The sequence below is a fragment of the Diadema setosum genome, chromosome 11, assembly GCF_964275005.1.
Source record: "Diadema setosum chromosome 11, eeDiaSeto1, whole genome shotgun sequence".
NCBI lineage: Eukaryota > Metazoa > Echinodermata > Echinoidea > Diadematoida > Diadematidae > Diadema > Diadema setosum.
In genome coordinates, this window is record NC_092695.1 from 7,581,876 (window position 1) to 7,608,333 (window position 26,458).

General features: G+C 39.3%; 3 protein-coding genes across 3 annotated transcripts; all 3 read left to right on the forward strand.

The window, feature by feature from the left end:
- Window positions 1-2,992: 2,992 nt before the first annotated feature.
- Window positions 2,993-7,837, forward strand: LOC140234839 (thiol S-methyltransferase TMT1A-like). The gene is made up of 2 exons (XM_072314883.1): window positions 2,993-3,508; window positions 5,934-7,837. Exons 1-2 carry the CDS (start codon window positions 2,993-2,995, stop codon window positions 6,168-6,170), a joined length of 753 nt encoding a protein of 250 aa, XP_072170984.1. The 3' UTR covers window positions 6,171-7,837.
- Window positions 7,838-15,251: 7,414 nt separating this feature from the next.
- Window positions 15,252-16,654, forward strand: LOC140235244 (thiol S-methyltransferase TMT1A-like). Its single transcript, XM_072315275.1, has 2 exons — window positions 15,252-15,767; window positions 16,418-16,654. Exons 1-2 carry the CDS (start codon window positions 15,252-15,254, stop codon window positions 16,652-16,654), a joined length of 753 nt encoding a protein of 250 aa, XP_072171376.1.
- A 2,175-nt stretch (window positions 16,655-18,829) lies between these two features.
- On the forward strand, window positions 18,830-26,244 carry LOC140235105 (thiol S-methyltransferase TMT1A-like). Its single transcript, XM_072315143.1, has 2 exons — window positions 18,830-19,408; window positions 25,738-26,244. Exons 1-2 carry the CDS (start codon window positions 18,839-18,841, stop codon window positions 25,972-25,974), a joined length of 807 nt encoding a protein of 268 aa, XP_072171244.1. The 5' UTR covers window positions 18,830-18,838; the 3' UTR covers window positions 25,975-26,244.
- Window positions 26,245-26,458: the final 214 nt, after the last annotated feature.

A 26,458-nucleotide genomic window follows, 5' to 3' on the forward strand; every position in this document is an offset into this window, starting at 1 on the left:
GAAAAGGAGAGACAAAAGGAGAGACAAAAGGAGAGACCGGCCTGCTCTCCTTTGAAGGATGCGCGGCACCGCCGAGAAGTTATGCGCTTAACTACAGGTAGAAATCAGGTGCTTTGAAAAAAGAGAGCATCAATAATCGGGATTATAAAATGGGTTCAAGAATGTAGCCAATAGGAAGCTCTGAAATGAGACACACCTCCTTCCTTTACTTCAGTACTATTGCACTGCCTGTAATCCTATGGTAGATTGCCGATCGTCTGTGCGCGCGGCGGCTCCTTTGATGAATTGCATGCATACGCGTACGCGCTGTCAATCCTGTAAACAACTTCTAGTTCGGGCTGCCGGCCGGCCGGCCTGTCTTCCCTTGTGCATAACATATGTGGCGTACGTACGTATACTGTACTATACTATACATATACGTACACTTTGTACAGTACAGTAGACCAAGCGTTATGGGACCGGACGCGTACATGGAGTCACTTTGAAGAGCAAATCCAACGATTTAGCAGGTTAATTCTCACGCCGTTTTCAGAGTATGTTGTCTAGTAGGCCTATATGAGGAGTCTATATCAAGTCTTTAAGGTAAAGGGTGCATATTCTATGTAAAATAAGTAAGTTTTCATGCGGGTGTCCGGAAACCCAACCCCCCATTATACTTATACTGTATGTGCGGGACTTCCGCGAGTGCGACGTGCGTACAAGTTTGGGACGAACATCTTCGGACGTCTTGACCCACAAAGGCACGTGAAAAACGCTGAAAAATGATGTTAGTTTTCGAATTTTCGACCCATTTTATAAAACAAATGATGCACAGGATTATTTCGTGGCGTTAGTGTAGGCGTAGCTCACTCTCGGGTATTTACAATGTAGTGCAACATGCACTCGGCTTCGCCTCGTGCATGTTTCACAATTGTAAATACCCTCGAGTGCACTACGCCTACACTAATGCACTCTATCCTGTGCATCATTTGTATATTATAAAATGGGTTCAAGAATGTAGCCAATAGGAAGCTCTGAAATGAGACACACCTCCTTCCTTTACTTCAGTACTATTGCACTGCCTGTAATCCTATGGTAGATTGCCGATCGTCTGTGCGCGCGGCGGCTCCTTTGATGAATTGCATGCATACGCGTACGCGCTGTCAATCCTGTAAACAACTTCTAGTTCGGGCTGCCGGCCGGCCGGCCTGTCTTCCCTTGTGCATAACATATGTGGCGTACGTACGTATACTGTACTATACTATACATATACGTACACTTTGTACAGTACAGTAGACCAAGCGTTATGGGACCGGACGCGTACATGGAGTCACTTTGAAGAGCAAATCCAACGATTTAGCAGGTTAATTCTCACGCCGTTTTCAGAGTATGTTGTCTAGTAGGCCTATATGAGGAGTCTATATCAAGTCTTTAAGGTAAAGGGTGCATATTCTATGTAAAATAAGTAAGTTTTCATGCGGGTGTCCGGAAACCCAACCCCCCATTATACTTATACTGTATGTGCGGGACTTCCGCGAGTGCGACGTGCGTACAAGTTTGGGACGAACATCTTCGGACGTCTTGACCCACAAAGGTACGTGAAAAACGCTGAAAAATGATGTTAGTTTTCGAATGTTCGACCCATTTTATAAAACAAATGATGCACAGGATTATTTCGTGGCGTTAGTGTAGGCGTAGCTCACTCTCGGGTATTTACAATGTAGTGCAACATGCACTCGGCTTCGCCTCGTGCATGTTTCACAATTGTAAATACCCTCGAGTGCACTACGCCTACACTAATGCACTCTATCCTGTGCATCATTTGTATACTATCACTCTCACATCTAGAAATACTTGTCCCTACTGCATTTCGCTCTCTCTCTCTCTCTTTCAATGTGATGGCAACAATGAATTTGTGTACCTTGAATTGGAGCAGCGAATCAAAATACAGTGTAAAACTGACAATTTTAACAGCAAATCGTTTAAAAGCACGCTGGAGCACGCTTTAGCGGAGTACTTTATTTGAAAGATCAAAATATCCCAGATTAAAGGATAGAAAACTAACATGCGGAAATGTGCGCATTATAGAAAAATATTAGGTTTTTTAAGAGGGCCTAATTTTCATTTAATTTCTATTTGCGCATTACGAAGAATCTATAGAAATACAAGTTTATAATAGTGAATTCTTTCCTAAAGCTATAGCTAAACTACTCTTAATCAATTCGAGTATTTCATTTAAAATTTTACTAGGGAATAAAGCTTGTAATTCAACGAAAGGTGAAATGTGTTCTTCGTCTCCGAACTTCGTCTTGCAACTAGGGCGGTGCAGAGCATGACTTCAAAGCGTATAGTGGAATGATAGACATGCCATTGTAACGCTTTGAAACCAAACATATTGTGTTTGCATGAATTACGAACGAGTTGTCTCTCCTTTTCTTACACCTCTCTGATAACATGTACGATTCATGCGCGTCCACAACTCCCTGTGTACTATTCCAAGCCTTATCAAACTTACATAAAAACTACCTCACACTACATTCTTGCTGTTGCAGTCTCCTGACTTCGGACGGAGGGTGTGGCCGGATCCAAGTTTGATTTCTGTATCTGTCATGGTCGCATATCTGACATCGGTTAAATGTTCCCAAATTTTTTGGTTGTCAGAAGGTCAGATTGTTTTGTGGACATTATGATCGCGTCCACAAAAGTCCAGCAGTTCTCGGGATCGCGCTGTCACTGGTATAGTCGGCGGAAAAACCCATCAAAACAGAATCGATAAAATTAAACAGTCCAGAACTAGACTACTGAGAGCCAAGTACACACAATCGAAAAGACCATGACCTCTTTCTGTGAGTGACCATCTTTTGTGGTGATATGCACACATGCGCGACAGCCGGTGCATGTAAATGCAGCTAGCTAGGCTAGCTGCAGTCTCCCATTGCTATCCCCATAGATCTCATACCACTCGGTGACACTGCAGCACACGATACAATCATTTTGGCAACATTTTATCATCATGGCTGGTACTGACGCAAAGATGGCAGAATATTTCCAACGCTTTTTGCTGCCCATCGCAGCAGTAATCATTGGCATTCGATTGATTGTCTTCATCTACAAGAAAAACACCCCTCGTTTTTTCGCATATCTCTGCAGACAATTGAGCGGAAAACATCATGAGGCAATACGGAAACAAAAGGAGAAGTTGTTTGCCGGAATTTCCTCGCTCTCTCAAGAGAACAAGCGATGCTTTGCTCTGGAAATCGGCTGTGGAACTGGCAGCAACTTTGATATGTACCCGCCGAATACATCCCTGATTGTCGTCGAACCGAATGAGCACTTCAGGACTGATGTAGCGAGTAATGCGGCGAAATTTTCATCGCTGGAAATCACAGACTTCCTTGCTATGGGAGCGGAAGATCTGAAAGAGCACGTCGCAGACGGGAGCCAAGACGCAGTGGTCAGTACCCTCACTCTCTGCTCCGTCCAGGACCTCGAGGCGGTTGTGAGCGAGGTCTACCGTGTGCTCAAACCAGTATGTTTGAAATTTGTTTTGGAGTATTATACCAGAATGATGATGATGATGATGATGATGATGGTGATGATAATGAGGATGATGATAATAATAATGATGATGATGATGATGATGATGATAATAATAATAATAATAATAATAATAATGATAATAATAATAATAATAATAATAATCATAATAATCATAAAAGTGAAATAAACACAATTTGCATTAATGATATAGAACAATATTAAAGATTCTCTAGACAACAAAATCTAATGTTATAAATTGTCAACCTTCTTTTCTGACGTGTTAAACGGAAGTTATGTAAAGCGCATACAAAAGTCATGTGACATCTAGGCCTATGCTGTGGATAACATGTACCTACTATATGGATGATTCGGAATGCAGGCTTTAAAGGGATGTTCAAGTTTTGGTTGAGATGGGGATTCAGGTTTTGACTTTTTATCTAGACGATGAGAAACCATGTGATGAATAGTAAAGAGCATACACGTGTAAAGACTTCAGAGGTATTCAAAGTTTATTTTGAATTCAGTGTTGAAATGGCCAATTTATCCCCATCCCCAAATAAGTAAAACAAAGTGGCCATATACCACTTGTTATTAAAAAGCTCTTTATTTCTGAATATCCCAACTATTTCCATACCAATTTTCATCAAATAAACTTTGAATTCCGCTTAGAATTGTAATGGTCTTTCATATTTCAGGAGAGGTGTTCAGGTAATCGCGGTTCAATTATCCGCATCCAAATAATGCGGATGAAGTAGTCAAAATCGCGTTCATATATCCCATGAAGTGCGCACTACTTTTACGAGCACCCGTTCATATAATGGTGCGAGTTATTTGTGCGAGTTATTTGTCATGGTTACTGCGCACGCCTCTATAATGACGTAATGTTTCCGGTGAATATCCTCATGTGTATGCACACCTCTCTCGCGCTCAAGCTCAGCAATCAGCGGTTGTGCGGGAAATCGAGTGACCTTTGACCGAACTGTGGAATGTTAGTGCGGATAAGTCGTAAAACGCGTTCATGTATTCTCGATCTACTCCTCATGCTGCAATTATGCGCATAATAGCAGCATAAAAATAATGCGCACTTTTCTACTCCTCTCCCGTTCATGTAATCGAAATTTTACGACTTGTGCTCCTATTATCCGCATCCACGATTACCTGAAAGGGGTATATATCTCACGAAAAAAAAGTTGGAAACTTAAGCCCCATCTCAACCTACACTATATCATCCTTTTTAGCCTCTATATTCAGATCAAGTTGGGCAATGCTTAAAGTAGGCTGGGTCATGGGCATGGCCAGGTTGGGTGGCGTCAGACTTACTAGGTAAACTCTTTAGATTTGTTACACCAAAACCTATCTAAACCAGGAAATGTATTTCAAAGTGGTAGACAATGACTGCATCTCAGGACTATTCCAAGATTTCCTAATATGCATGAAATTGAAAAAAAAAGAGAGTTATTCTATTCTTGTAGTTGTATGTGATCTAAAACTATACAACTTTTTATTATGTCTTCTTGTGCGTTTTTTTTTTTTGAACGCCGACCTCAAATAATCAGGTACTACTGTCTGATCATATAGTGAAAGAATTTAAATGCTTTAATCATATCACCACTTACCTGGCGGTAAGCCTAGGTTGAAAGTCCAAGTTGAATCAACCTCTGTCTGTTCATCAAGACAAAGATCTTATCTCATTATCACCTACCAGTTTTTTGGCTCTCTCAACATTCTCTAAAGCTACATATATATATATATATATATATATATATATACCTTTAGATGATAAAAAGTTGTAAGTTGGATATATATATTATTTTTTAAAATAAGGACTATATACTGGTACTAAGTGAGGTCTTACTAGAGTTTTCTCCAGATAGTAAGAAGTTTTCCTTTATCCCAAGTGTAAATAAACAAAAATATTCATCTAATTAAATTTATAATTGCAATCTATTATCTTTGCTAGACTTCTGTGCTATGTGCTTTACATTACCTCCGTTTTTACGCATCAGAAGAGGCAAACCATCTAAAATAGATACAGTTTTCAACAATTTCACAAATAGTTCTGTTTCAACACTTAGTCTACCTATTCCACAGAAAAGGCACTGCAATGACATTCAGCGAAACCAAAATTTCCATAATGATCAGGTGGATGACATTCGTATAAAAGGGTATCGTCATAATACACAAAGTACTTAACATAAAGTTATATTGTTCTACGATGCAAACATGACTGAGTTAATTTTACAAGCAGAGCCAAATACTGCATTTGTATATAGGGACATTGTTTTAATCATCACATGGAATTACATTACAAGTCTGGTTTCAATAGGAGAAACAAGTAAATATAGAATAGAACTGGATTATACAGAGTTTCTGTATATTTCTCTGATATCACATGCGACTCGTTTCTGCCGCAGGGAGGACATTTCTACTTCATCGAACACACGGAGGCCCACGAGAAGGGGTGTTGGTCCCATATCTTTCAGCGGCTTCTTGCTCCGACCTTTCATGCCCTTACCCAGTGCAATTTGATCACAAACCCATGGATAACTGTAGAGCGGGCAGGTTTCTCCAAAGTCCAGTATACCAAGACTCAAATTGGATCTGTTCCGAGCATCTTCAAATGGCATGTGTTTGGCTGTGCTGTCAAATAAGATACGCGATGATGGATTTGCTTCTTTTTCTTATTTTTTTTCTCTTTCTTTTGATTTATTTGATGATTTTTTTTTCTGACGTGTTAGTAGACATTTTTTTTTTTTTGCGCTTGAAGTAATCGGTTTTTTTTTTGAGGAATTCGACGAAATTATTGAATAAGGAAAGTGTTTGTTTTAGTCGAATTTGCTTTATTGGACATGACTTTCATTAGCAAAGCCGGAGTTGAAGGTAGCGTTTGCATAGATAGAAGTATAGGGTTTTCTGTAATGTCGTGTCAGAAATGTCAAAGATTCAAGTTCAATCCTGTCCCAAACATTGTTTTCCCTTCGTATTCATTCTTATTTCCTGATATGTCTTTTTTCTGTCTGCATTCCAAGTAAATGGCATAGTTGTTTTTTTTTTTGTTTTGTTTTTTTTTTGGTCAAAAACCTACCTCCGAAGAAAACCAAAAATGTAGCATTGAAAGACAATGACATTCAATGCAGTGATCTCATAGTACTTGTAAGAAGTTACACAGAATATTCCTGAAATATTATGAATGTAGATCACATTTTTCACATGCTGCCTTTTATGATTCATTATCAAAGATTACATTGTGTTTTCATTCTGATCAGCACAAATGATAGTAAGCTCATGATATGCACTTTTGTAATTCTGTAATTCTGTAATATTTTCTGAAATAATTCTACTTGAAATTATAATTTTTGTATATGTATAGTACAGGTCTTTGTTATATTCCGGTTTGACGATGTCAGATGGATTGAAATTAGTAGCTTTGTACCAAAGAAGAAGGTAGCCTGTTCTAAAGTATAGTACCATATAATGATGAAAGTATTAAGCAGTCCATAAGTTATCAAAGTAAATGTAGATATATGAGTGGACATAGTAATTCGAGGAAAATTTATGGTAGCAATATTTTTAAACTAAAAAGTTCCGAGGAGCGCTATCAGCACTGTGAAAGTTAACCGCCATAGAAAGATAGAGTGCTGTAATACCTATTGACTATTTCACCATCATGTATCATGAATAAGAATGTAACTACAAGATGTACATGTACACGTACAGTAGACAATTTGCGCATAACCAAAGAGGTACTAGTATGCAATGTAGTTCTTTTCAAATTTGTGTATGATTGTGCATGATATTGTAATGTAGTCAGTGATTAGGGCGAAATCTGTAGTTTTGCAGAGTAGGATATTGATGTGTCAAGCGTGAGCTGCAGAAACTAACGGTAGACAATCAAATGAAAATAAAGAAGAAAAAAATTAAGAATACAGAATAAAGAATCAGTACAAATTCAGAAGACGATCCGAGAGGATTATACTCGGATCACCTAATGAGCTCTCCTAGTCATGTATATACAGCAGTGCAAATGCTTATGATTAAAAAAAAAACCCACTGGTACTTTATACATTTAAAATGTCTTGACCGCTTGATTTGCAAACCACACCCATTTTAGTTCAAACTATATTTTCTAGCTCAGCTTTCCACCTCAAGTACAATGTACATTGTATAGTAAACATGCCCCTGTCCATTCTTTGTAAAGACTACAGCCGTAAAATAAGTTTTGGTATCTGCTGTAAGGTGAAAGCGCAATGTATCGTCAGATCTCTGGTCCTGATTTTGATATAACAGAATATCGCAAATATATTGGAAGTGATGCCCACAGTGTTTTTATTTCTATTGTTATTTTTTAATAATTCCGCATCGGCAGAGAAGATGAAGGGAAGAGATTCTATGGTCTTGATGTTGCAGTTTTAGAGCTAAGACTATACAAAGTTATCCTGTAAAACAAGTCACTTCAATATGAACTGTGAAAAAAAAAATAAGGAAATTAAGTCTGAAGATAAGACTAACATCCCGTCTTATTCTGGAGGAGTGAGGAGACCTTTGGACTTTGCAGGTCACGGGCAAATAGAGTTCTTTCAGAGCTAAGGTGAGGAAGTTCCAGTGAGGTGAATGTGTAGCCAATGCATGTGCTGCCACAAAAACACACGGTTTCTATACTGACCTTGGCGAGGCAGAACTCGAATAAGCTGTCCAAACAATTCGCCTGCATGGGGCACCTTGTCTAATAATTACCCATCACAAGTTGTTACCATGGCAACTGAAGACAATGAAATCGGGGACTACAGTATTTTCGGCGATACGTCGTTCCCCTTTCTCCCCTCTTTCTCAGACTCAGAATGTTCCTGTTTATCTTCAGACGATTTCAACCGGTTCAATACTTGGAAGTTTTATGATGGCTATGGTGAGATGTACCACAAAGCTTTCATGGAACAGAATGAACTAAAAATGTCGCTATGGCGACTGATATACCTCCGCCATAATGTATGATTCTCCTAATAGGTCTATAGTACATCTTGACAATGTGTGATGACAGTTTCATCTCATTGGCAAAATATCAAAATAAATATGAGGGGAAAAAAAAATCAAAATTTGAGAAGTTGACCTTGACCTTTGACCCCTGATCTTTGACCTCATGACCCCCAAATTCCCTAGATAATCACTGCCAGTCAGTACATGCATAATTTATGTGCTATGTTCCATGAAGATACCTTGAACCATTTCCGAGATATGGAGAAAAAAGTGAAATGTTAACATCTTCACTTGACCTTTGATCTCATGACCCCAAACTCTCACTAGAGAATCTTTATTAGGTATACATGTGTATTTGAGTTTCAAGAAAATACCTTCAGGCATCACATATAGATGCGAGGGGGGGGGAACTATTTTGAGCATTTTGACCTTGAACTTTGACCTTTGACTTTGAGCATCTGCAACCTAAAGTTGATAGGCACAACTTCACCACCTCATACATACATGCGAAGTTTCATTAGGACGGTTTTTAGTTATACTGTCCACAAAATTGACTATGGACATGCAGACGGAAGGACGGACAACCCGAAAACATATGCCTCGATCCGGCGACATTTCGTGGCGGTGGCATAAAAACTCCTCTCACAGAATGATGTCAAGCTTCGCCTTCGGGGCAAAGATGGACGCAGGAGACGACAAAAGTGACCAGAGTAGCAGGAGGATACGAGCCGCAGAGAACTCGGCCGCACATCCCAACCTGCGGCTGACTGTCTGTGGAGAGGCGGCGAAGCTGAAGGATCTCACAGGACATCGTGGTCAGCACCCTCGCCATGTGCTCTGTCCAAGATGTCGCCGCCGTCATCTGCTAAGTTCACCGCATCTTGAAACCGTTGAGTTTGCATCCCGTCTTTTATTCAAGTAAGGAAGGTTTTACTGTGCCCTGGTGGCATTTGCTTTATTCTTGAAGCACTTTGTATTTGTTTATTCTTATGAAAGTTTCTGTTTGTTTTCATGAACATGACCATTGTTTTATTCAACTGTGATAACCGTCTTGATGATGAATTGGTGTTGAATTATAATCGTTTACAGTAAAACTCGCCTATGTCGACATAATCGGGACTGAGCAAAACACGTCGACTTATACGCAATAGTCGACCCACGCGTAAGTCGATATTTTGTCGACTTATGTAAATGAATATTAATTTCTCTGTATAAAGTAAGATATGGATCATGATACGGATCCAAAGGCGTTATCCAAATCTCACTCCTTTTGCCGTCTAAACATGCCTGCTGTATCTTAGCAACGATCCTATCGTAGTTCCTGCATAAACCTCGCGCTGATGTGTATAACGACAACACACAATTGCCAAATTTCTCGAGAGATTTTGAGAGAGCAGGATCGGATATCTGAGCCCGTTTCTTTAAACTTAATTTGAAAAATCAAATGCAAATTTCCCAAATCGCATGCAACGTCGCGGTTTGAATTAGTGCGTTGCTGAAAAGATTTGCGTTTAATTTCATAATGGTCCTGTCGGCCTGATTTTTCAGTGCCGACTGAGTTAAAAATATGTATGGTTTTCCTCTCCTAAGTCGCCGTATTTGTTTTGCTCGTTCTAGAGTATTACCATACGCTGAAAAAGGATTGTTCTCGCGCTCCGATTCACAACATTACCGCTCAGTATACGGCGCGATCTTATTTTTGGATTAACTATAACCTTCGTAAAAACAAACCTCTTTCCATTGTCGGACTGTAATAAAACTATAGCCTTTTGTCAAGGCCCTCTCGCTGTATGGTGAAGAGAGCCCAGCCGAGTGGGGTTGCGCTGGCGCGCTCGGCTGGGCTCGCTTCGCTCGCCCATTACAGCGAGAGGGCCTTGACAAAAGGCTAATAAAACTATGGACTGACATTTGAACCTTCAATTTGTTACCATCTTAATATTCATTTATATTTCGTGAAGCTGCATTGCGTTCCGTTTGATATTTTAATTTTGCGTACGGAATCAAATGCAAATCTTTTCAACAACGCACTTGCGTTGATTTTTAGAGATGCAGTTTTTAGTTTCTTAAGGAAAAACCGCAAGTCTTTTCGCAACGCTCTTGCGTTTAGCATACAGCGTTGCGTGTGATTTTCAATTTGATGGACTTGCATTTGATTTTTGATAGAGTTGCGTTTAAACGCGACTGAGTTTCAGTTTCGTACAATTTTCTAGTTTTGTATGATTATCAAGCGCAAGTCATTTTAGCAACGCACTTGCGTTTAAATGCAAAGTTGCATGTGATTTGATACATCTGATTTTTGTGAGTTGCGTTTAAACGCAAAGTTTCTAGAAACGGGCCAAGTTTCTAATCCCGCTTCGGAATAATTAACGCTAGAATATTCGGATTAGCAAAAAGGCCTATTTCATGTGCGGATAACGAATATCTATACTATACGGACCTAGGTGTACAAAATTTGCGTGCTTTGCGTATTACATCTTCAGAATAACGATCGACTCATAACGTGATTCCATAAACACAAGCTATTATACATAGTAATTCATTGTACTGGTCAAGAAATGTGACATTTCAAAAATGAGAATGATATTATAAATGAATTGAATTATCCCAGGAGGTAAAAATTTATGAGGAGCAAGGGGATTCCCTTGGAATACCATTAGTCATTGATAGTAGGCCTAATTACTCAGATGGTAGAGGTGTCGGGGGGGGGGGGTATATCGTCCTGTATCACAAAGGGAAATCGCCATGGCGTTATATTGTCCTCACACTTGTTCCAGGAAAAGGGGGGGGGGGGATGGTAACGTCGAGGGGGTTATCTCTTGTGTGATTGTCCTATTTATAGTTCTTTATTTGGTATTTCGAAGGTCGGTTAATCCAAAATTGCATTTTCATTTTCGAATGAACGAACCTTATTTCAACTTTGCACAATACAAGATTGTAATGTTGAACCGTCGAACAACGGACTTTGTTTCACTCTCGGATTAAAGAGAAAATTCACCCCAAAACTATAAATAAACTTCAAGGAAAGAAAAAATATTCCCGACAACCCCCCCCCCCCACCCCACATAAATCGGATTAGAAATAAGGAAGATATTATGACATTTTGAAATGTCACATTTTTTTTTTTTTCGGAGGACATTTCTTGACCAGCCCTTTATATGAATATTTAAATCAACATGTTGACGATGTCATGCTCTTTCATTTTCTATATTCATTTCATCTACAGCAATACAATGACAAAAATCCCTAGTAATATCAGCTGTAGATAAAACTTGTCTTAAAACCACCCAAAATAAAAAGAACAAATAAATGTAAACTCTGATATTACCTTGGTATGTGAAGATGCTTTTACTTGTAGCCTATTAGCGAAGAAATACAATTTATCCGAATCTCATGTAAAAACATCGACCTACATGAAAAATTGTGACGGTATGACATCATGAACTCTCTTATTCGAATATTCATCGGAGGACTGGTCGAGAGATATTTTCCAAAAAGAGGCGAAATTTAAGAATGTCATATCTTCCTTATTTCTTATCTGATCTTTATCATATTTGTAGCATTCTGTAGGAGATATTTTTCTCTTTCTTTTGAAGATTTTATTTTTTTTTTTGGTGGATTTTCCTTGAGCTACATGTACTTGCTATAGTAAACTTTGGATTGACAAATCGTAATTCCTGTATGCACAACCTTAAAAAACACAAATAAATCAAAAGTGTAATGTAGTTTTGTATATATGTCTATGACTGACTTTGGGTATCGATGACATGCTTGTTGTTGTTATACTGTGGTGGGAGGGGTGACGCTGTAGCAGACTATACTGACTCCCACCAAAGATGCTTCTTATTGATGGAGAGCCAAAAGTCCGAACTTCATATCATATTATGACAAAAGCCGTGAGACATTTGTAAAAATATTTGCCTTCTACTCTACACATGCCGATGCACATGCTACGAAAACAACCCACAACAGGATATTGCAAATATCGACTTTTTTTATCCTCCATTTTCATGTTGTTGTCTATCAACAAGATGATGAATTGAGTTTCTGTAATTGTTGTCTCAATTTGAATTGTCGTGATTGCTTTATGTTTGTTGCTTTTTAAATGAATTGAATCATCGTTCGTTCGAATAAAAATTAAATGCTAATACCGTATAATGTATGATTAATGCATGGAGCTAAAGCTCCATGGTCAATGCAACAATGGGGGGGGGGGGGGCGCCTTGGACGCATATTACGACGTAGCGTGGGTGTTACGCAATCGACCGCTTTGAGATCATATCAAGCATCGGCCATAATTTACTCGGCCTTCTTTCTTTTTTACTTATTGATCGTCTTCCCCCCCTTTTTTTTTTGCACCATACTTTAGTACAGCTTTTCTTGATTGGTCAAGACGAAATGATATGAAGAATGAGAATTTAAACATCGAGAAATAAATTACTTTTTCCGAGTGTAGTATTAGTATAGTCAGTATATGAAAAGAACATTCTAATTGCCCAAGTTCATGCACCAAAGTTGCTCTCCTAGAAATGTCCCTATCTAGCTGTTGCGACGCGAGCTTGTGCTGTGTATGTACTCAGTTTTATGCTTTGAATAAAAAACCAAAAACAAACTATACTCCGTCTACCGTCGTGCTGCATGCGTAGGTCAGTAGATCAGCATGCTGAACAAGAGACGTTTCAATCATTTTGCGTTTTGATTCTCACACAGTGAGTCACTTGACTCAGCATACTGAGTCACTTGACTCATTTAATGACTTTAGTGAGTAAAAAGACTCAATATTCGGCAAAAGTGTGTCACCACACGGACAAACTGAAGACTCACGCAAACGAGTCATTTGACTCAGCTGTGTGACTCGGCTGTTTCTCTACTGAGTCAAGTGACTCAGTAAGCGTGAGTGAAAAGACTCAATAATTGGAAAAGTGTGTCGCCTCACGGACAAACTGAAAACTCACGCAAATGAGTCATTTGACTCAGATTTTTATTTTGTGTGTAGGACGCCTTTGAATGTTTCTACAGATAAAAGGCACTACACTGTTCCATCATCATCATCATCATCATCATCATCATCATCACGGTATCGATCCATTGAAGGTTAAGAGGATCTCTAGAATTGATCACTGCACCCAAACGGACTCCCCCCCCCCCCTAATATTTCATCTTTGCTCATCGGATGGGATGGCATTCCAAAGAGCCTCTCTGAAGGTGCACTTCACGACTGGGTTTGTGGGGCAATATCAGTATCAAACATGGTGCAACAGAGCCGTAAAATTTGGCCCTATGTGGACCACAGAGGTTTACATACTGCATATCCATACCTATATACAGTAGCCAGGACTGCGGATGCAGCACCCCACCCCCCCCCCCATACACACACACACACACACTCACTTTTGGCTCTTCAAAAAATAAAAATCGATAGGAGCTCTGATAGGTCTATGTTATATTTCCAAAAAAAAAAAAATGTCTTAATATCATAAACCTAACAAAACCAATTACATTGAGAACATTCCATCTCAAGAAAAGATAACCTCGCCCGGCCCCCAGAAAACAAAGATGACGTTCTAATGCTGCGATGAGATAAAAGCAAAGAAGTTATAAATATGCAGTAGGTAGCGCTAAGTGAGTTTATACCAAAGTAATATAAATCTGGCCGATTGTGCCCTACTGGTATAGAGATGGGAGAGTTTTACCAGGGCGAGTTGCACGGGATACCTAGACCTCTCTGAGACCGGGCTCTATGAGCAGTGTGAGTGATTGATTATCGTGTTTTTATAAAATGGGTTCAAGAATGTAGCCAATAGGAAGCTCTGAAATGAGACACACCTCCTTCCTTTACTTCAGTACTATTGCACTGCCTGTAATCCTATGGTAGATTGCCGATCGTCTGTGCGCGCGGCGGCTCCTTTGATGAATTGCATGCATACGCGTACGCGCTGTCAATCCTGCACCTGTAAACAACTTCTAGTTCGGGCTGCCGGCCGGCCGGCCTGTCTTCCCTTGTGCATAACATATGTGGCGTACGTACGTATACTGTACTATACTATACATATACGTACACTTTGTACAGTACAGTAGACCAAGCGTAATGGGACCGGACGCGTACATGGAGTCACTTTGAAGAGCAAATCCAACGATTTAGCAGGTTAATTCTCACGCCGTTTTCAGAGTATGTTGTCTAGTAGGCCTATATGAGGAGTCTATATCAAGTCTTTAAGGTAAAGGGTGCATATTCTATGTAAAATAAGTAAGTTTTCATGCGGGTGTCCGGAAACCCAACCCCCCATTATACTTATACTGTATGTGCGGGACTTCCGCGAGTGCGACGTGCGTAAAAGTTTGGGACGAACATCTTCGGACGTCTTGACCCACAAAGGTACGTGAAAAACGCTGAAAAATGATGTTTGTTAGTTTTCGAATTTTCGACCCATTTTATAAAACAAATGATGCACAGGATTATTTCGTGGCGTTAGTGTAGGCGTAGCTCACTCTCGGGTATTTACAATGTAGTGCAACATGCACTCGGCTTCGCCTCGTGCATGTTTCACAATTGTAAATACCCTCGAGTGCACTACGCCTACACTAATGCACTCTATCCTGTGCATCATTTGTATAATGTAGTGCATGATGACATTGTGCTCACTCCGATTCTGCGCGCGACAGCCTCAAAGTCCCCATTCATTCAACACAATTCACGCGTCCACATTCACATTGTAACAGCACATGCTACTGGTAGTCATTCATTCAAGCAACATCCGCACATTATGGCTGGTATTGACGCGGAGATGGCAGAATATTTCCAACGCTTTTTGCTGCCCATTGCAGCAGTAATCATTGGCATTCGATTGATTGTCTTCATCTACAGGAAAATCTTCCCTCCTGTTTTTGCAAGTTTCTGTAGGCGGGTGAGCAGAAAACATCACGAAGCAATACAGAAACAGAAGGAGAAGCTGTTTGCCGAAATGTCCTCGCTCTCTCAGGAGAACAAGCGATGCTTTGCCCTGGAAATCGGCTGTGGACCTGGCAGCAACTTCGCTATGTACCCGCCGAATACATCCCTGACTGTCGTCGAACCGAATGAGCACTTCAAGACTGATGTAGCGAGTAATGCGGCGAAATTTTCATCGCTGGAAATCGCAAACTTCCTTGCTATGGGAGCGGAAGATTTGAAAGAGCACGTCGCAGACGGGAGCCAAGACGCCGTGGTCAGTACCCTCACTCTCTGCTCCGTCCAGGACCTCGAGGCGGTCGTGAGCGAGGTCTACCGTGTGCTCAAACCAGTATGTTTGAATTTTGTTTGTTGTTGATATACCACTCAGTTATAACAATGATAATAATAATAATTATAATGATGATGACGATGATGATATTGAAAATAACAGTATGCCTATCGCAATCCTAATAAATATGCATTTAGATTTTATAAGATTTTTTTCCCCTTGTAAATTGTGGTGCAACTCGCACTCAAGATCTAAAAATATACCTCCACCGGTACAAATTTTTATCGTGTCAGCCTTTTACCAAAAAGTGAAAATAAACAAATGTTCATCTCATTAAATTCACCAATCTATTGTCTTTACTAATTACATATTTGCCATTTGTTTTCCTTTACTTAAAATATCTAAAAAGAGATAGAACAGACCATCTAGGTTTGAGTTTTCACCAGTCTGACAAATGCTTTATAGTATTAAGTAACATAATTCATATTGTTCTGCACAAACAAGACTGAGTTTAATAATTTTGCTGGCAAATAGCCAAATTCTGCATTTGTATAGGGACATTGTTTATCATTAGATCCTCTAAGGAATTTAGTACATTACAAATGGTTTCAATTAAGGAAAAAAGCAAATATAGAAATATTGGAATAGAACTGGATTATAAAAGTTTTCTGTATAATCTCTCTGATCCATGCAACTTGTTTCTGCTGCAGGGAGGACATTTCTACTTCATCGAACACACGGAGGCCCACGAGAAGGGGTGCTGGTCCCATATCTTTCAGCGGCTTCTTGCTCCGGTCTTTTATGCCCTTGTTGAGTGCAATTTGACCAGAACCCCATGGGTGACCGTGGATCGGGCAGGTTTCTCCAAAGTCCAGTACACCAAGACTCAAATTGGATCCCTTCCTAGCCTCTTCAAATGGCATGTGTTTGGCTGTGCTGTCAAATAGGAGGAAAAGGCGATAGTGGAGTTGCTCGGACTTTCTTCTGATTTTTTCTCTTTTCTTTCATAATGATAAATAACCTTTACAGTTGAAGGAAGTTTGCTTGGTTTTTTTTTTTCTAAGGAATTTGACTGAATGATTTAGCAAGGAAAGTGTTTGTTTTAATTAAGTTTGGTCTAGTGCACATGACTTTCAGTAGCACTGGCTAGAGTTAAGGTACGTAGTATTTGCATCTAGATAAGCTGTAGATGTAGGGTTGTTTTTTTTTTTTCTATCTAGAAATGTCTGTATTTCAGTAATGACAAATTCAAGTTTGATCCTGGCCCAGATATTCTTTTTTTCCTTCATATACACTCTGAGTCTGGTGTGTCTTCTTTCTGTCTGCATTCCAAATGGATTTTTTTTTTTTTTTTTTTTGGTCAAACCTTTTTTAAAGAAAACCAAAAATGCTGCATTCAATGACATTCAATGCAGTGATCTCGTAGTACTTGTAAGCAGTTGTACAGAATATTCTTGAAATTTTCAAAGAAAATACGCTATGTCTGTATGTTTTTCACACCCACCAATATCATGAATGTAGATCACATTGTTGACATTATGCCTTTGATAATTCATGATTATAAGGTTGTGTTGGGATTTTGTTTTTGTGAACTAATGTCATTTCTGTTCTGGCTTTATATTTTCAGCGTACTCAGACACTGAAATTACCATGACTATTCATTGTGATCAGCACATGATAGTAAGCTCATTATTTGCACTCTTGTTAGTTTTGTATTTCCTGTAAGAATTCGAAAATAATAAAAGATTGTTCTTGTATTAGAGTTCATTGTTGCTTGCTAGGCATGGTGATGTCTCATGATGTCTCAACTAGAAATGTAGTAAGCTATGATGACGGAAATCTGTAATTTTGCAGAGTAGGATCAGGGAGGTGTCCTCTCGCCTTCCTGGTAGGATATTGGTGTGTCCAGGGTGGTGCCTGGTGTGTCAAGTATTGAGTTGCAGAAAACCAAATGGTAGAGTATCAAATCAAAAAACAGAGTCCTAGTCAAGTATACAGCACTTGTACTGCAATTTAAAATGTCTCATTGCTTGATTGGCAAGCCACACCCATTTTGAGTTCAAACTAAATGCTCTTTTAAGTATGTACATAAGTCCTTTCCACCCCAAGTTCAATGTGCATTGTATGGTAAACATGCTCAGCTTGTTAAACACAGACCCTTGTCCATTCTTTGTAGACTACAGCCGCAGAATAAGTTTTGTTATCCGCTGTTAATTGTAGGGTGAAAGTACACATGATATATGTATTGTCAAATGGAGTGACTGAGGCAGTAGCTAGACATTCATTTACATTAGCTGTGAGCATGTTGGTTGGTTCTGTACCAGAAGTACCTTGCATCATGCAATTATTTTCAGGGCCGGCGCAACTTGGAGGGTTGGTGATGGTGGTTCAAGCCCCCCCCCCCCCTTCTTTTTTTTTTTTTTTTGGCATAATTCATAGGAGTACATGATAAGGGTATAAGCACTTGCCCCCCCCCCCCCCTTTTTAACCCCAGAAATGGCACCAAAAATTTTCTCTTAAGCCTTTTTTTTTCAGCTGGTTAATCCCGGAAGTGACACCAGAAATATAAACTGCCCCCCTCCTCCTGACACTTTAAAAAATGCAGCGCCAGCCCTGATTTTAACATACATTGTAACAGAATATCCCAAATATATTAGAAGTGATACAAACGGTTTCTTTTGGTGATAATTCTGCAGAGAAGAAAATATATGGAGGGAAGAGATTGTATGTAAGTAGTTCTTGTTGCAGTTTTAGAGCTATAAGACCATCTCTACAGAGTTCTCCTGTAAAACAACTCACTTCATTAAATAAAGTATGGAAGAGTTTAAAGGTTTCTAAGTCTGAAGATAAGACTAGCATCCTGTCTCTTTCTGGAGGAGAGTGGAGACCTTTGGACTTTGCAGGTCACCTGCCTGTAATCTCACAGGCAAATTGAGGTCTTTCTCATTCAGAGCTTAGGTGAGGAAGTTCTAATGACATGAATTTGTAGCCAAGCACCATTCAACGCACGTGCTGCCGCAAACACACAGTTTCCATACTGAACTTGGCGAGGCAGAACTCAAATCAGCTGTCCAAACAATTCACCTGCATGAGGCACATTGTCTAATAATTACCCATCACAAGTTGGTGCCATGGCAACTGATGAAGACAGTGAAATCGGGGACTATTTTCGGCGATACGTCGTTCCCCTTGCGATCCTCTTTCTCTGTCTCAGAGTGTTCCTGTTTATCTTCAGACGGTATCAGCCGGTTATATATGTGAAGTTTTATGACGGCTATGCCGAGATGCACCACAAAGCCTTCAAGGAACAGAAGGAAAAACTCCTCTCACAGATGTCCAGCTTTGGGGCAAAGATGGACGTAGGAGACAACAAGAGTGACCAAAACAACAAGAGTGACCACAGCGTTAAGTGGATACGAGCCGTGGAGATTGGCTGCGGGCCCGGAGTGAATTTTGGCTACTACCCTCCGGACACCTCGCTGACCGTCGTCGAGCCGAACCGTCACTTCATGAAGGCCGTTGCGGAGAACTCGGCCGCGCATCCCAACCTGCGGGTGACGGGGTTTGTCTGCGCAGAGGCGGAGAATCTGAAGGAGCACATAGCGGATGCCTCACAGGACATCGTGGTCAGCACCCTCGCCTTGTGCTCTGTCCAAGATGTCACTGCCGTCATCGGCGAAGTTCACCGCATCTTGAAACCGGTGAGTTTGCATCGTCTTTTATCTTTTGATTGTTGTTGTGTTTTTTTTTTAAATAAATGTAAGGCAGGTTTCACTGTATGGTGAAGCCTTTGCCAAAATTTACCATTTTCCCAGAATTCCTCACAGTTTAAGTCCTGTTATCTGTCATGTACATTGCTCCTATGCCCCTCCTGGGGGGAGGGGGGTATTGCTTCTTTATGTTTGAAGAGGAGGAAAAGTGTCTGTAGTTGATGGAGCTTTATATTCTGCAAGAGACAATGGTACATAATGATCACCTGGAGTATCTACACACTGTGCTAGTCCCATTGCATTATTTGCCAGTTCATCACAAATGAAGTGATTGTTTGACCAGAATATTTAGTTCCATCGCACTATTTGTCATTGTCATTGAAATTTCAGCATATATAGTAGAACTCTTTTTAAATGTCTGCACTGTACTCACATAATGACATTTAAAGGGAAGATAAACCCCAAGAACAATGTGGATTGAGTGAAAGCAGCAACATTAGTAGAACACATCAGTGAAAGTTTGAAGAAAATCGGACAATCGATGCAAAAGTTATGAATTTTTAAAGTTTTGGTGTTGGAACCGCTGGATGAGGAGACTACTAGAGGATATGACGTATGAGTGGACTACAATATCAAGAAAATATAAAGAAAATACTACAAAAATCATTTTTTCATGAAAATTACAAATTCCATCAACTTGATATTGACATATGTTAAGGGTAGCAATTATTCCCCCTGCTTTCTGAAAGCGGTTGGTCCACTGCTCTTTCATAATTCTAGAAAAGTGAATTTTTGTTGAATATCCTTTATATTTTCTTTGTATTGTTGTCCACTCATACGTCATATCCTCTAGTAGTCTCCTCATCCAGCGGTTCCAACACCAAAACTTTAACAATTCATAACTTTTGCATCGATTGTCCGATTTTTCTCAAACTTTCACTGATGTGTTCTACTAATGTTGCTGCTTTCACTCAATCCACATTGCTCTTTGGGTTTACCTTCCCTTTAAAGGGATGGTACAGTATTGGTGGAGATGAGAATTGGGCTTTTAACTTTTTGTGAGACACCAAGAAAACTCTTATGATATACTAGTAGTACAAAGCATACCATTTTAAGAGGAATACAAAGTTTATTTGATGAAAATCGAGTTTGGAATGACTGAAACATCCAAAAACAAAGTAAAACAAAGTGATTGTGATAAAGTGTGGGTCCCACACATTATTAGAATCGCTCTTTTTTGGATATCTCAGCTATTTCAAAACCAATTTTCATCAAATAAACGTTGGATTCCTCATAGAATTACATGCTCTTTCATATTTCATAAGAGGTTTCTCATTATCTCACCAAAAATGTTAGAAACCTGAAATTATGTGTCAACCAAAACTAAACGATCCCTTTAATGTTAATTCAGTTCAGCAACAGTGAATGAACCAAGTAGGACCTAAAGATTATCAGGGGATTCTTTAGTTAGTATTGCTTAGTTTCAATCATGACAGACAAACTTTCGCTTCTGCTATTACTTGTTACCTCAACATGAGGATGTGGCCAAGGCTTTTAGTGTTGCACCTTTAAATTTCAGCATTTTGTACTTAATATCCGTCATTGTTACTACCGGTACTCAAACCATGGACCTACATGTACCATGCTAAAACCAAGATGTATTATTGATTTTTAACCAGGTATTTTTTTTTTTTTTTCAAATTTTGTTACCTCTAGTACAGTATGTGTTCTGTTTTTTTTTTTTTGCTTTTTTTTTTTAAATTAATTCTCTCTGTTTTGAAAAGTGCAATTTGGTATAAAATAATGTAAGTGCCTTGTGATTGTGTATTTTGTACCTGTACCTACCCCTTGGTAAATGTCTCATCTTCAAAGAAGTTGTGAGGAAAAATACCAGTACCTGGCTTTGCTGTTGGTATAGATTACCATGTATCACAATCCTTGATGAGGAAACCAGAGCTGCTATGTGCATGACCATTAGCAACTGATGCTTTAGTCTACTTGTGACGGGGTACCAGCTAAAAAGTGAGTTTAGTTTTTTTATTGAACTGGATTGCAACCCCCCCCCCCCAAAAAAAAAAAAAATAATAATAATAATAATAATAATAGATAAATAAATAAATGAATAAAAAATAAATAAATAAAAAAAAAAATAAAAAATTGAGAATCCAAAATAAATCCTGGCTCATGTGACCTAATCCCTTACCGTTCTCCTTTCCGTGATTGGTGCATCAGCCAGGATGTTGTGAAATTAAACGTGAGTGAACAAGTATCATGAAATTTCATCTTGTACGTGTCATGAAATTTTAGTACTCTCCACAGGCACGGTGGAGCACCCCAATTTGCATCTCATTATCGCCCCGTTCTATTTGAATTTCCAACCGGCATCCACGGCTGCCCGAAACTGTGCATGAAAAAGTCAAATCTTTACCTTCTCCTTGTGCCGCTATGCGTGCCGCTAGTAAACTCAAACTTCCCACACTATCTAAGTTTTTAAAAACCTTCCTTTTGATGAAAAAACTATGACATTTGCTGCACTAGAACTTGAGATATTAAAGCGTTTTGAAAATCACCTCTCGCAAAACATGCTCTCTGTTTTTTTCCGACTGGACTATGGCCGGGCTCCAATGTGTCCGAAATTGGCAACATAAGTTTATCAGGCCTCAATCCATATATGGTGAAAGTTTTCGCTTGGTTCCACCTGTACTTTTTGAGAAATCAACATGTTTCTACAGGGTTTGGAATAGAAAATTGTAGTAAGCGAAACAATTGAAAATGACGTCATTTCTTTTCCCGTAATATTGGGCATGCGTGGTACGTGAGATTCAGGATTTCATGCTCATTGTTGGTTTGCATGACATCATTGTGACGCAGTCAATTTTGCTGAGTGTCGCACGGCGGTGACTGCTGAGCTGCTGCCGCGCACGCTGCATGCAGCAAAGCGTTGTGTGTGCTGTGACATGCAACGCTACAGTCACGTGATTATATATACATGGGACCGACCTGTACACTTTGCGTTCGTGTCATTTTTGACATCACCTTCTGTTTTTTTTCCGACACAACCATGGCCGGGAATATTACGGTATGACATTTAAAATGCAAGCAGATAAATAAATTTCGGTGTACTTTGTTCGAATGGCGCTTTGGTTCCGCAATCACACTTCGTGAATTTTAGGATGATTTTCGAGGCATATTTTTGGTAATTTTGCTCGCCAGGTTTTCGCTAAAATTTCACATTTTATCATCGTCAAATACTTTCATATGTTATATGTGCATATTCGGACATGTTTTCAAATTCAAACTAACTCAATTTTAATCCGAAAATAGGTTTCCTTAAATTGTTATTAGCTTGAGAAGTTGTTTACTTTTTCTCAACTACGCGAGTACATGTTGTTTACTTTATGCAAATGAGGCTCGGCTGCCGATGGATTTCTGCGAGATAATTAGGGTGCTCCACCGCGCCTGTCCAGTGACTGGATCTTCTTTTCATCAGAAGCTCATGAGTGCCACTGAGAAGACAATAATTTCTCACCTTCTCAGTTTTGTATCTGATTGCCTTCTTCCCTTAAAGGGATCGTACACTTTTGGTTGAGACCTGAAATGTGAAAGAGCATGTAATTCTATGAGGAATTCAACATTTATTTGATGAAAATTGGTTTTGAAATGGCTGAGATGTCCAAAAAAGAGTGATTCTAATAAAGTATGGGACCCACACCTTTTTACGATCACTTTGTTTTACTTTGTTTTTGGATGTTTCAGTCATTCCAAACCCGATTTTCATCAAATAAACTTTGAATTCCTCTTAAAATGGTACGCTCTGTACTATGGTCTATGCTATCATAAATGTTTTCTTGGTATTTCGCAAAAAGCTAGAAGCCCAATTCTCATCTCCACCAATACTGTACCATCCCTTTAAAGGGAAATTGAGTGGAGATTTTGTGTATAGGTTCAGGGGAGACTTGCAAGGCCACAACATCATCATCTCATCTAATTTGTGATCCTTTGAGTCATGAAAACGTTCGATTCTGATACTTTAAAAAAAAAAATCTAAAATGACAATGTGTAGACCTGTCAATTTATGCTGTATTGCAATGAAACCTGTATGGGATTCACACAGCTGTAAATATTTGTGAGCATTTACTCGGGTATGTCTGATTCTATCAGCTATGGGACTTAAACTTTCTGGACTTTGACGTGAATCAAGTCTTGGCAGGCAACAAGAATGATAAAGTTTTTGCGTGACAATATTCAGTGGATACTTGTGATAATACAATGAATCTTTTCACATTTGATTACTGAATTGAGTTCAGTTCAACACAATGTGGTTGGCTGAGGAATTCTACAGCTTTTTGGTTCACAAAAAAGTGGAGATAAGTATAATTGTTCTCAGATTATCAGAATGGTTGCATTTGTAAAAATGCATCCAGTAAATTTGCACATACATGTAGTGTTTGTCAGACTGCAGAGATGAAATGCTGCAGGTATCATAAAAAAAAAAAAGAAAAAAAAAAGAAAAATGAGACAGGAGTCAAAGTCCATGTAGTAGTCTCTATCAACAGGCTTTTTATTGATTATCATTCATTTACATTGTGATTGTCTGAAGGAGGTAAAGACAAACATTGCACTTAACAGTTTGCAAAACTGTGGTACCAAGCAAGGGTACTGATGGCAGTCTGTGCATTTATGTAGTATGCCTAATAATATATCCATGACAATTCACATTAATGAGTAACTATATGAATGCAGAGCCATTCTTTTAGCGTACATATATTAGCAAATCACACCTGAGCCAAGGAAGTGAGACATTTACTATGTATCAGAGTTCAACAAGGTATAGGACTGCACCAACTTACAGATGGTGTATATAATGAAGAGGTCTGTTTTGTAGTAAAGAAAAGTCCAGCTTTAATGATTATGTTTAACAGTGATTTCCTGTTGTCTTCTAAATCATACCTTATTAACACAGTAATCTAAGTGAGGGTTTGCATCAACTTAGCCATGCCTTCAGTGGGCAAGTCTAATTCATGGATTTATGCACCCCCGGACGTCGTAGTAACCAGTCCATGTGTGCCCATGAAATACTCATGTCAATACTCGAAATGCAGTGTGAATGCATTGGTTATTTCTGTTATCGGGCAAGAAACCCAAATATTCTACAGGTATAAAAAATGTGGATTAAGGGAATGTGGCAGTATTAATGGGAAACCAGTAAAATTTAAGGAAAGTCTGACAATTTGTTCGAAAGTTTAAGAATTCTTGAAGTTTTGGTGCCACCATTGCTGGATGAGAAGACAATCACATTTCATGGTGTCAGACATGGACAACAGTATAAAAAAAAACATGAAGAGATTTCAATTTTCTTTTTTTCTGGCATGATGTTGAAGCAATTTCTTGCAGAAAACAGGGCAAATGGTATTGAAGGGTGGGTACAGTTCTGGTCGAGGTGAGGATTTAGCTTTTAACGTTTTGCGAGATATTCAGAAACCATGTCAAAGAGCATGCAATTCTAAGGGCTATCAAAGTTTATTTGAAGAAGATCGGTTTTGAAATGGCTGAGATATCCAAAAACAAGGTGAAACAAAGAGAACCAAATAAAAGGCGTTGCCTGTCGCCTTTTATTATTATCACTTTTGGATATCTCAGCCATTTGAAAACCAATTTTCATCAAATAAACATTGAATCCTTCTTAAAATTACATGCTCTTTCATATTTCATAAGAGGTTTCTCATGATCTCACTTAGGAATGTTCAAAAATGAGTCCCCACCTCAACCAGTCCTGTACAGTCCCTTTAACAACATGGATGTATCAAGAGGAGAGAAAGTGTACTTTTCATGATAATTTGGGAATTCTCTGTGCATTTTCTTCCTATTGTTGTCCATGCATGACATCACAAACTGTTTTAGTCTTCTCATTATACAGTAAAACTTCTAAAAATCATAACTTTTGAATGTTCAGATTGCCAATTTTCCTCACGTTTCACAGATGTGTCTTGCTGAATTTGCTGCATTGACTGATGTCAGTCCACATAAATGTGTGGGTTTCATTTCCTTTTACCAACGCTGCACACTGGCACTGGTCCGAAGGTCCCTGACCGGTAAAAATCACTGTCGGACCAGTAACCTTTTTCAGGAATGGACAAGTAAAATGTGGAAAAACTTGTTACTTACTGGAAAGACAGACAGATAAAGGTCCGACCAGTAGAAAAAATGGGTTAGTGTGCAGCCCTGCTTTTAGATACATGCATTGTACATGTTGCAAGCTGTTCTGTTGTGATTACTGTAGCTGTAAACACTTTTTCCAATCTTGTTTGCTCAAATCTCAGGGTGGCAGGTTCTACTTCATTGACCACACAGTGTCCGACCCCGATGACCTCTGGTGTCGATTCATGCAAGCGGTCATGGGTCCCTATGTGCAGTTTGTCGCCCACTGCTGCCTCACCCGAAAGCCCTGGATCGCCATTGACCGGGTAGGATTCTCCAAGATGTGCTACACTAGGCAGAAGATCAAGGCCCTTCCAGCTATCTTCAAATACCACGTCTATGGCTACGCAGTGAAATAGCGCCCTCTCAGCCACCTCTGGCATGAAATTGTCATTAGGGCACTTGCAGGTGACTGAGTGGTACTTTTTGTGAGCATTATTTTATGACTCTGCAACAAAGAGGGCAGCAGACATCAATTCTTCATCGGCATCACTTGTATATTGTATTTACTGTCTGTGCCGTATTATAGTTTTATGAGTGCCATGTCAATTCATTAATACAAGTGGCCTGAAGGCATATTCAATGCAAGCAAAATGTAAAACTCTGAGCAGATCAGAATAGAAAGTGCACATGGGTTGATTTTTTTTTTTTCTTTCAGTGTAGCTTAGTCTGCCAGTTAACCCGTTGAGGACAGTTTGATTGTGCTGCAACACGCATTTCTCATAGACACCTGCCCGAGTATACTCGGGACTCGTCCTCAACGGGTTAAAAGATGGCATCCCCATCTGACTGAATTATGTGGTGCTTTTGCTTTCAATGCATAGTCTTTTGCAAGGAGGTATT

Coding starts and splice junctions, on each gene's coding strand:
- LOC140235244 (XM_072315275.1), top strand. CDS start 15,252: ATGGCTGGTATTGACGCGGAGATGGCAGAATATTTCCAACGCTTTTTG. Junction 15,768..16,417: donor TCTACCGTGTGCTCAAACCA/GTATGTTTGAAT, acceptor TTTCTGCTGCAG/GGAGGACATTTCTACTTCAT.
- LOC140235105 (XM_072315143.1), top strand. CDS start 18,839: ATGGCAACTGATGAAGACAGTGAAATCGGGGACTATTTTCGGCGATAC. Junction 19,409..25,737: donor TTCACCGCATCTTGAAACCG/GTGAGTTTGCAT, acceptor CTCAAATCTCAG/GGTGGCAGGTTCTACTTCAT.
- LOC140234839 (XM_072314883.1), top strand. CDS start 2,993: ATGGCTGGTACTGACGCAAAGATGGCAGAATATTTCCAACGCTTTTTG. Junction 3,509..5,933: donor TCTACCGTGTGCTCAAACCA/GTATGTTTGAAA, acceptor TTTCTGCCGCAG/GGAGGACATTTCTACTTCAT.